The 11,904-nt window shown below is 40.3% G+C and overlaps 1 protein-coding gene across 1 annotated transcript in view; it reads right to left on the bottom strand.

Moving 5' to 3' along the window:
• The window catches only part of LOC118176870 (ubiquinol-cytochrome-c reductase complex assembly factor 1), a 56,130-nt gene that overhangs the window by 33,342 nt on the left and 10,884 nt on the right, over positions 1–11,904 (bottom strand). Inside the window, exons 5-7 of the mRNA XM_035344146.1 lie at positions 10,527–10,599; positions 5,741–5,798; positions 4,581–4,689 (exon numbers count right to left, since the gene is read on the bottom strand). Of these exons, the coding sequence (XP_035200037.1) occupies positions 4,581–4,689; positions 5,741–5,798; positions 10,527–10,599 (240 nt within the window). The remainder of the gene's footprint in view (positions 1–4,580; positions 4,690–5,740; positions 5,799–10,526; positions 10,600–11,904) is intronic.

Below are 11,904 nucleotides of genomic sequence, written 5' to 3'. Positions count from 1 at the left end.
TACTGTGTTCAGTTTTGGGCCCCTCGCTACAAGAAGGACATGGAGGTACTCAAGCGAGTCCAGAGAAGGGCAACAAGGCTGGTGGGGGGTCTGGAGTACAAGTCTGATTAGGAGCAGCTGAGGGAGCTGGGGTTGTTCAGCCTGGAGAAGAGGAGGCTCAGGGGTGACCTTATCACTCTCTACAGGTACCTGTAAGGAGGCTGTAGCGAGGTGGGGGTTGGTCTATTCTCCCATGTGCCTGGTGACAGGACAAGAGGGAATGGACTAAAGTTGAACCAGGGGAGGTTTAGGTTGGATATTAGGAAGAACTTCTTTACTGAACGGGTTGTTAGTCACTGGAATAGGCTGCCCAGGGAAGTGGTTGAGTCACCATCCCTGGAGGTCTTTAAAAGACATTTAGATGTAGAGCTTAGGGATATGGCTTCGTGGAGGACATGTTAGTGTTATGTCAGAGGCTAGACTAGGTGATCTCAGAGGCCTCTTCCAACCTAGATGATTCTGTGATCTTACTGTGAATACGAGATTGGGTTGGTTTCCTTTTTTTTTTTTTTTTAAGTTATAACAAGCATCAAAGCCATTTGAACTTCATTGTTGCTATTCAGTCTAAAAAATAAACCACCACGACAACAAATTTATTTCCTTTTATTTCCTCCTACATTTGTAAACAGCATGAACTGAAATACAGGCTGTTCCCTCACTAACCTGAGACAAGTCTCATCACCAGCCCCATGTTCTCCACTTTATCAGTCAACTCAGCTCCTGTTTTGCAGGTTAGAAGAGCCTGTTTGGGCTGACTGAGTTATCATGGATGTAGTGAAGCTCAAACAATGAAGCTAAAATAAGTCACAGCTTTACACAGAGACATGCTACAGCTTAGGAATGCTCACATAAAAGCTTTCTCACAACTTTTGTAAAAGCAACAGAGCAGAGCTACTGCAGGGCACTTCGAAGCAGCCACATATTACCAGTAGTGAAGGTACCACAAGAGTTAAGAGGTAAAAAATGATTTATGCATCTGTTCATTTCTTCAGTGGAGATAAGATCTGGGCTTCTCTTCAGGCATTAAAAATATTTGGTGCTCTGTGAATGCCAGCTCAGAGAAAATCATAAACATTTGAAACTTGTCTGTTGGGCTGACCTGTAAAAGGGCAGATGCCAATCTTTATGATGGATTCTATGTGATGTGCTGATTAGTAAAGAAAACTTTGTTTTAACCTGCAAAGATAGAAAAGTTTATTGCCAGAGATGAGTCAGAGTCAAAGCAAACTGAAGGCACCAAAACCTACATTGCTTCTCTACTCTTTTTTTCTAAATAGAACCATACGTAAGTCCCACAATGGTCATTCAACTGACACGCCAACAATAAAAAAAAATAGCCTTTGGGCCAGAATCTAATTCCTAGATGGAGGCGTTTGAAAATGACAGAAGCCACGAGAGGCTGCATGGGTCTGACTCCAACATAACAAAATCCTACCAGAGAGAGGAACTGAGGTGTGTCACATAGACCTGTGATCAAAAGGTGAAGTGACCACAGTGGGTTTACATGGCAAGGTTTTGGTAGCAGGGTGGCTTCTGTGAGAAGAATCTAGAAGCTGCCCCATGCTAGATAAGGGTCCTGCTACTGACCAGAGCCGAGCCAGTAAGTGATGTTGTTTGCGCCTCTGTGAGGCCATATTTAAGAAAGGGAAAAAAAAAAAAAAAAAACACTGCTACACAGCAGCTGGGAGAGAGAGAGAGGTGCCAAGGTCAGTGAAGCAGGAGGGGGAGAGGTGCTCCAGGTGCCAGAGCAGAAGTCCCCTGCAGCCTGTGCTGAGGACCATGGTGAAGAAGGCTGTGCCCCTGCAGCCCATGGAGTACCACAGTAGAGCAGGTGGACCTGCACTGACAGAGGCTACAGCCTGTGGTGGACCCCTACTGGCGCAGATTCCAGGCTGGAGCTGCAGCCCATGGAGAAGGGACCACACAGGAGGAGGTGACCTGGCAGGAGCTGCAGCCCATGGGGGACCCAGGTTGGAGCAGTGTGCTCCTGATGGATGGACCCCGTGGTATGGACCCATATCTGGAGCAGTTCTTGAAGAGCTGCTGCCTGTGGGAAGCCCACGTCGGATCAGTTCGGGAAGGACAGCATCCTGCAGGAGGGACTACACAGCACAAAAGAAGAGAGTGACCAAGGAGCAGTGGAGACGAAGCACTGTAGACTGACCACAACCCCCATTCCCTCGCACTGCTTGGGGGAAGGAGGTGGAAGAGAGCGGATATGGGGAAGGCGTTTTTGGTTTCTTTCCTTTATTCCTCACATCTCCAGCTTGTTAGTATTGTTAGTAATAGGCAATAAATCTTACTATCTCCCTACTGAATCTGTTTTGCCCATCACGATAATTGTTGAGCAACCTCCCCGTCCTTATCTCAACCCTTGAGTCCTTGCATTGTATTTTCTCCCCCTTTCCCTTTGAGGAGGGGGAGTGAGAGAGCAGCTGTAGGGGAACTCAGCTGCCCACCTGAGTAAAACCACCACAGTGACAGAGAACCTGGGTAGAGGGTGGGTAGAAAAGGGAACAGGCAACAGTCAGTAAAGGGAACACTGTGATGAGTGGCAATTCCTGTTTCAGGAAACAGAACCATGTAAGAATTCCCAAGGTTTATATTGTGGCAGTGACAACCCCATTTTGGTCTCATAGTACCGCTGTCCCAGGAACTAAATGCAATTTAGACAGCAGCAAAAAGTGAATCTGTCAGCATCTTCCCTCAGAAAAATGGCAAAGCTTTCTGCTAAACCAATGGTCCAGACCTCAGGAGAGCTGTCTATCCTGCCACAAGTCAAACACACAACAAGCTTAAAACTTCTTTCTTACTTTCACCAGTTTCAAAACCTTTGTTCCTCTTGTGTATTTATATAATTGACATGTATGAAAATGTTAATTAGTAACTGTATCCAAAATTTTTTGCTCACTCTTAAGTCAAAGAGTTAAAGACTAAGTTCGAAGTCTAACTCTGGGTTAAGAAAAAGTATTTATATGCTTCTCTCACTCAATACACAAGCACAGCAAAAAAAAAAAAAAAAAAAAAAAAAAGAAAAAAAAAAAAAAGAGTGGCTTGGCAAGAATCCCTGCAGGCATAAACACTGGTTCCCATCCAGCTTGCCTTAGCAGTGGCAAACCAAGAGGAGAGAGTAGTTCACAGACTAGCAGTTAACAACTGGTCACTGATGAGCAGGAATGGAGTAGTGTTCTGAGTTAAAACCAGCTACCCTTGAAGCCTAAAAGGTTTCTCTGTGTTTGGATGCATAGTGCTGTCATAGAGCTGTTCTGCAGCACCACAAGTGAGATCATGGAAATCTGCAGTTTATTTGAAAATTTGGTAGTTTGTTACTACACCTGCTGTCTGAGGTTTAAAAAAGACACACACTCTTTAAAAACTATAAACCTTCTAACTGGATCAACACAGTGTGAAACATTTTATCGTTTCACTACTGAATCTGCTCTGCAGTTTACTCAAATACTGACTCATCTTTGTCAAAGCACGAAAGCAGGATTATTCCAAACTCTCTTTAGAAATCTATCTACCTAACATTTGCTGGATAATTTATGCATGCAGAGAGGTTATGTTAGAAAAAAAAATATATGAAAGGATGCCTGAAAAGGAAGAGGAGCACCTTCACCTCTATCCATTTTAGGCAAGAAGCAGCAGTTTCCCACACATGCCTCAGTTATGACTGTTTCCATTGGTGTTCCCATCGTGTGCACTGACTGGCTTAAACACCAGAAGCAGCAATTGTCATTACCCCATTCAACTGTTGTGATGTGGCTCAATACTACACAATCAAGGCGTGATGATGCATTATGCTTCCACAGTTAAAGCCCACTCAGAGCTTCATACTACCCCCTGCAGCCAGTCATTCTGGCTTCCTCAGTTGTTCCGGAACAACAATTTCTAGGGTTGTGTTACACTAGATCAGAGAAATTACTTTGGCTTAACAACAGAAGTATCAACAAGAATTTTGGAAAGCTGTTGTTTTATTCTGTTTAACCTAGATCATTCGTGAATGGCCAGCAACTTGGATACCGGAGAAGGAAGCTCCTGAATAGACTTCAGCTATATGTCATGATATACTTTATGACCAATGTTAGCTTAGAATAATGGCAAGAAGCAGAATTCTGAACTCTTGCTCATTATTCTTTAGCATGTTTGCATGTTATCCTTTGCTTCAGCCTATCAAGTTCACTAACTATTGTATTTACAGCCATGTATACTTTTTTGATAGGACACAAACTAACAGATCTGAGCCTGGCTGCGTAGTCATCTTCCCTCCTCGTGCCTCTGCTTAGGTCATTTAGCCCATTCCTTCATGGTAAGACAGGATCAACTAAATGCCTAAGACATTCCAGATAAACTTGTTCTTAAAGTGTCTTTCAAGTAAGACTCTCTCTTGGTGCAATTTTAAGCCCCTTGCTTCCTGTTCTCCTACGATGAACCATAGACAGATTATTCCCTTTCTTCTGAAGCAGCAAATCTCAAAATAGTACAGTAACCCCCCTCCTTTCTATGCAAATCTGATGATTATTTCCCTGCAACAGTCTCTAAAACTTGATGGTTCTTGTTCTCCTCTTGACTCTCTCAAACTGATCAACACTTCCACAAGTGCAGTTTTCCTTATGGAATGCAATACTCAGATGAAGTCTTGCAACAGACCTTGAAAAAAAGAGTTCATTGCAGATTCATGTTACCCCTCGTCGTTCTTCCTCAGGTATTTACAAATGGTTTGATTTTGAAATTTATTGCAATAGTTTTCCAAATATCAAAACACGATCACCTTATTGATTGAATTATTAATGTCCCTTTCACAGGAAACTGTAAGAAATAAACTGCAAGTCTCAAGGGTAATCCATTGAGAGAGATTACCCATCAGATTCCACTGATTTCATTAACTGATTCAATGGTTATGCTAATTTACTCATTGCTTGGTGAAATGAGCTGCCCCATCTTTCAATATACTGAGGAGACAGGAAATTAAAAAGAGGGAAGGGGAAAAAAAAGGAGAAGGCTAGGAAATACGGGGCCTGTACGTAAGGCAACTATTTCAGTACTTCCTTTCAGCCTTTGGATAGCTGAGTGTAAGTCTATGTACTTCAGTAATTTTTGTTAAGTGCCAGGTCTTTCATGAAACTGTACTCCCTTGTGCATCCCTCTGACCTTTATGAGTAGGTAATATTAGATGAAGAACTGATTTTTTTTTTCTGCTATTTTCACAAATGAAAAAGGTGGCAAAACACTTAATGTGTAAGGTGTTAAATATTTTTACATACAGCCAAGCTGGCATTCACCAACCTGTATGCACATTTCAGAGGTGCAAGAATAAATGCCAGTGCTATAATTTGTTAAATGCTTCTGACAAGCAGCAACTTCAACCACCACAAATTCTCACAATTTTTAAAACACTTCTACATAAATTTAAACCTTTCCTAAAACACCCAAATAAGATTTTTCCACACAGGCTAGGCAAGGCTTATAGAAAACTCATGGCACAGATCATTCCACTACCTAGGAATTCAGAGATTTAAAAGATGTTAGCTTCTCCATGGGTCTTTTTGCTCTTTAGTAGAAAACTACTAAAATTCACTATTTAGTAAATTGAATAAAAACTTTACAAAAACCTATAATCCCTCCTCCCCCCCCCCCCCCCCGAAGGTACATATCATTTATTTCCTAAGAATAGTTATATTACTATTTAAGTTCCACTTACCAGACATGAAGCTGTGCTACAAGGAACCAGGAATTCAAAGTATCAGGCATTTGGCACCCTTGATGGAAACAAAACTAAGTATTAATATGAATTTCATCTTTTTTTTCCCATCTAACACAAATTCACTCCACCAAAAGCCAAATACGTTTTAGTAATTTAATTTCTAGCTCTACATATTGGAAGCAAACATTTACTGTCAAACGTGCTTAAAATTTAGAACATGCAGTCATGAGACACTGCAGATTCAAAAAGATTTCATATATGTAGAACTCAGGTAAAATTTACATTGGAAAAAAAAAACCATAATGGAGAATTAAGAAGAAAAACGTGTGGCTTCTAAAGTCCCAAAGCAGTAGAGAATAACAAGGTAGTAACAATGGATGCTTTGCTCAATTCTTACACTCTTCCTTTATCAAGTGCTGTTGCCTCCTACTGGCAGGACACCATGCTAGCTCTGACATAGCTGCAGAATCCACTACACTCTGGGTCATACATATTAGGATTATTAAAAACAACCAACCACGGAAACAACTTCTTCCATACTCAGTTCTTCTACAATAGCCACTGGGCTATAGAGGTTTCCATATGCACGTTCACACTCTGAATTTGTACAATGTCACAAGGCTGTGGGGCTGGAAATTTAATCTATAAGCCACAACATACTCTTCTTCCTCACATTTGAAAAGCATGGACCTATGGGTTATGTGCACATTGAGTCCTTCAGCTCCTCTCAGTCTTAAAGCTTCCTTGTGGGAAGCTATTTCTACATCTGTCTCCTGAAGTTTTTAAACAGCAGTACTTCATGAGAAGGATTCAACACAGACGCCTTAGCCTACCAAGCACTTCACCTTGTCTTCTGAACTATTCAAATCTAGTTTTAAGAAGGCCAGAGTATTCAAAAACAGACTCTCCTGTCAGATATGCCGCAAGGAAGTCAGCCTTATCTTTTTCTGTGCTGGAATGTATTCTTTCCCAACTCCTATACTTCCTGGCTCTCAAGTACTACCAAGGAGACTCACCTGGATCATGAAGCAGTATTTTTACAGTCTCTTTCTTTTTACATAGCAACCATGGTCAGGCATCCACCACGACATTCACTACTGCTCCCCCCTCAAAGAGATAACTCCACCATGGCATAGGAGGTGCCAATCTTCAGCATCAATGCCCATTTATTACCCACAGCACCTCTAAGAGGGTATAAAGACACTAATAGTCTACGTTTGGAGATTAAACAGAGGTTTTCCTCACCCTTCTCCCTTTCTGGCCGTCTCATTCCTATTAGGAATAGTTCAAGAGCCTAGAAATGGCTACTTTGACATAAAGACGTGCTAAGGCATCCCTAACCAGAGAGAGAGGACACAACAGATGCATTAATCAAACCATTTCATTAAATGAGAGTTCCACAGGTAAGACACAGAGTGAAACACTTAGTTCAAAAGAGAGAGGTTTCTGAAATCAATTTCCACGTACCAGTCTCCTACCACAAAAATTAACTCTTCATTGGAAAGCAAAGCTCACACCTCTACTACTGGAAATACTGAGAGTTTGTAAACACCTATTCAATAACCAGGAGGGAAGATTTTTTTCCACTAGGTTTCCAAGTGTTGCAATTCTATTTTCATAATTCATTTTTTTTAACTTCAATATTAAGACTGACTGCAACCTAAACTTAAAGGAAGGATGGTTGCTTTAAAGCAACAAGCTTCTCCTTAGTTATCAGCTTTTTTAAAAGAAGATACTTATAAAATTTGGGGTTTTGAAAGACCTCATTCCAGGAAACTAACATGGCACAAATATGCATCCTGTAATTCAACAGAAAATTATACCCTTCAGAATATAGTTGGACGTAGAAAAAAAATATCACAAAGTATAATTACCTATGAAATTACTGTGATAGTATCAGCTAGGGAAAAAATCTATTCTGTCTACAGAATACCTCCTGTTCACACCTGTGCATGTAAGAGACACGAATGCCCATGATTACGAGGACATACCTCTTTCTTCAGTCATATTCTGCCCTTAAAATTCATCAAGTAGGGGAAGCAAACTTGAATGTAGAATTTTTCATGATAGATCATCTTTGCAACTATCACAATTTTAGGAAGAACACAATTGGATAGCATCCCCACACCCTGAAAAAAAAAAAATAGGTGCACTACATCAGCATTCCACTCAGAGCATGACTCAGACAGCAGCAGGTGCCAATAGGATGCCTGATGAGCTTTGGAAGCCAGAAGAATCCAAAGCACTGTAGGTAAACTCCATCTCTTTTGTGCTTCTTGATAGACCCTACTAAGGACTATCTGAAATAGGGCCAGCTCTTTGTTACTAAAACTGCACAACAATGGGGCACTTAACACTATTAAGAGATGAAGATAAATTCAAGGTAATCCTACACTCCATGCTCATCAAACTCCAACTCAGCTCTCAGCATCACCTACCTGATATTAAAAGCTCTTCTGGTCTTTCAAACATAAGGGTAAGCATGAAGTGTTCTCCTCACAAACAGCAGCTTCCTACATTTTGTTAGAACTACCCAAACTCTACAAGCTTTATGCACAGGAAGTTTTGCACCAGTAATCTTACTATTCCCTCTACTACTTATCTGTTCTCCTTTATACAAAGGACAGCCGAAATCCTAAAATAGCTTCACTTTCCATATAAGCAACACAGTGTAGCAGAGATTTGGGATGTCGGCCCTAAATCAGAGTTCCCAAAATTTTGCTTTATAACCATCCATGGACAAATAGAGAGCAGAATGGCACACATACTAAGGTTAACTACAGTCTAATACTGGAGACCCTCAGTTAGACCTCCTTTATGTGCTACAGAAGCTTCATGTACCTTGTTATCCATAGCATTTTGGGAACTGCTGTTCCACAGCATAATGGAGAGAAGGGCAGTAGACGGTGCTCATAGTGCATTAGAGAAACTCTCAGAAAAATGCACAAGGTATCAGCAGAAATGCACCGAGACAGCAAGATAGCCTATAAGACATGCATTTTATATCATTGTTCTAGTCCTCGACACTATGATATCCAGCCAACCTAAGCCACCTGTCAGAGAACCACCTCAGAAAATCTACATACCAGTATGAGTTCCACAAGGTCACATCACAGTCATTATTCAAGCCATCAGGTAACCACATCACAAAAGCAAGTCCAGAAACACTGAAGACAACTCCGTGAAAAACCAGTTCTGATCAGCCCGCAAACGGTTTTACACATGCATGGGTGTACTGTTTTCAAGGCCAGCTCAGTAGGGCTTAACAGCTTTCACAAACTACAGAGAAAAAGCTAATAAGATCTCCAGAGACCAGAGCTGACTGTTCAGTTCACTTGGATATCTCAACACCATGCAGCTACAGCCAGAAGTGCTGGGGGCAGCAAAACATATCCACACGATCTCTTTCCTAGACAGGTTTTGAAAATCCTTTAATCTAGGGCAACATTTATATAACCTTTTACAATTAACCTGTTAAACAGAGATAGTGAAGCAACAGCTAAAAATAGCAAAACTTTTATCTGAGAGGTACATATGACAAGACTATTTAGCTGAGAAAGTCTGAGAGGACACACAGCTGGGGAGAGGTATGTGTACAGAAAAGATGAGGTTCTATTTTTTTGATCATCAGTGATGAATCCTACTGCTTATAGAATTCTCCCTACAACCACTGAAACCACATCACAGTTTTGGAAAACCTTTTGAAAACCATTGGAAAATCTTGCAGCAGCAATATCATGTGCCAAACCACCCTCAGTAAGTTCTGCACTAGATGAAAACACAAAGATGCGCCTTCAGCTGATCTCGAGGAAGCAGCAGCAGCTCCCACCTATGCCAGTGTGCTGTAAAAGCCTTAAGAAAGCATTTGGTTGATCATGAAGCCAGCTAACATGTCAGGTCTAGGCAGCAAGTTTAATATCAGCTGAATCATAGAATCATTAAGATTGGAAAAGACCTCTAAGGTCACCTAGTACAACCATAATCACACTGACATAGGAAATAATTCATATAAGAATAATTATTTGAAACTTACTTAAATAAATCACAGATCTCCCCATTCCCCAATCTGTATTTGATACTAACAAAAGCAGCAATGCATTTTTTCACTGATAGCTAAAAAAAAAACAACAACAACAACAAAAAAAACTGTGTAACAAGGAAGAGTCATCACAATTCAAGCTAAAATTCTTATATACTTAAAGGAGGAACTTGCACGTCTTGGTTCTAGTCACACTAACTAGTCAGGAGATGTGTCCTGGCTTAACCAGATACAAGGAAGAGAGATAAGTAGGACCCTGAAATCAAACTGATCCTGTATCATGAAAAAAAGCTGTGCATCAGTGGAGGGGGATGGTTCTCGCACACTTGTATCCTGATTACACTGGACTTTCTCACTAGTCTCGGGACTGGGTATGACAGAGACCATCAGACCATGGTAAAAAAGAAAGATTTGGATTTTTAGCTTATCCCACCCTTCATAATAGAAAAGGCAATGTCCTTCAAATTTCAGTATGTTCTGGTTTTACCTATCCCACCATGTTCTTATTCTCCATTGCAGGGGACAAAATGTAACAATTCCAGAAGCCAGAGCATGCCCTGCAACCTTTGCCCCTTCAGAGCTTAAAGTAATAATGTAGCTTCCAGATGGCTGTGCACTGTTAGCACATGGCAAGTCTTACGGTTGTCTTATTTACGGATATAAATATATCTAATTATTTTTCATCAGAAGTTCTCTCACCGGGGTTATACTCCAAATTCTAGTATCTTCAAATACACAACTTACTGGTAAAGAATTCCTCATAGTCAGTTCTCTCCACACAGCACGTGTACATGCGCAAAGCTGCTACCTTAATTTTCTAAAGAAAAAGAAAAGACAATACTTGATTACATGATGAATACAAGCATTCATCATAAGAACACTATTGTTTTTGTTAAATACATACACTGTATTCTTCTGAAAAGACTTCTTTTAAGAATCACAATCAGCTGAGATTTTCAAAAGCACAATAAATTATTATCTCCCAAGAATTACACAACTATAAGTCATCTTACCTTGAGGCAAAAAAATGGCTAAATGGCTGCTTGAATACCTTTCCAAATCTAGTTTAGTATAAAACTAGCATTGTAGAAAAATAAATGAAATAGCTTTCCCTACAGAAGCTCCAAAGATCCCAACGTGCAACTCCTACATTCATCCAATATTTTTACCTGTTGATGTATACATGAGTGTTCTGTATGTTTTATTTTTTAAGTAGTGATATAACAGATGTACTAAAAATATCTCTTGTTTTTCCCCACAAGAACAAGAATTGACCAAGAAAGCTTCAAAAGCAAGAAAGCAATCCCGTGTGATGAATGATGTGAGGTATATTTCAGGCGCTTCAGAACTTTTAATTTTGTTCATGGCTTGCCATTCCACCACAGAAAAAGTCAGTGCATCATCTATAACCAAGACAGACGTGCTGAAGCTTCAAAAAGCACAATAACAGACAACAAAGCTCTGAAAGAATAACTGCCAGCTATCTCTGTCTACCAACATCATGGGAGGAGAAAAATAAAAATAAAAAACTTGAAAATTCCATAGCCTATTCCCATACTTGCCTAAGCCAGAGATCAGCCTTGATTTTTTTTTTTTTTTCTTTTTATTGGTATCTATTAGGGATTGTCTTGGTGATCAATATATTATAGATGAGCACACTATGCCTATCAACTGGCACTTCAAACTGCTGAAGTATTATTTCTTTTGGCTCCTCCAGCCAAAAGAAAGATAGGAAAGTTACAATTGATCTGCTGTGGAAACACAAAGGCCATTAATTTTTTATTCAGTAATCACAGGGTTCTGTCAAAAACAAAGGATTAGAAGCTTTCTCAACAATTGAGTATACGTCTAAAATTCTTGCAGTAAAATAATTTACACCACTTACCAGAGTTCTGAAGGTTTTGATTTTAAAAGAAACACTGCCTGGCCTGGGAGCAGAGATCTCCCCTCTGAAAGTCACTGCTCCAGACTAGGCATTATTAGACATTAAAAACATACTGTAAAGAACAGTTCCTGCAATCCAGCCTTTAAATAAGGCAAGTAACACAGGAGAAACTGGTGAAATTTAATCATGGAGGTTTTGGTGTGTAGAAGAGGTAAGGGGGAAGGGAGAAGAAAGAAA

The sequence above is a fragment of the Oxyura jamaicensis genome, chromosome 20 (genome assembly GCF_011077185.1).
Source record: "Oxyura jamaicensis isolate SHBP4307 breed ruddy duck chromosome 20, BPBGC_Ojam_1.0, whole genome shotgun sequence".
Lineage (NCBI taxonomy): Eukaryota > Metazoa > Chordata > Aves > Anseriformes > Anatidae > Oxyura > Oxyura jamaicensis.
The sequence above is the reverse complement of the archived record's forward strand: the minus strand, read 5'-3'. Positions and strand labels throughout refer to the sequence as shown.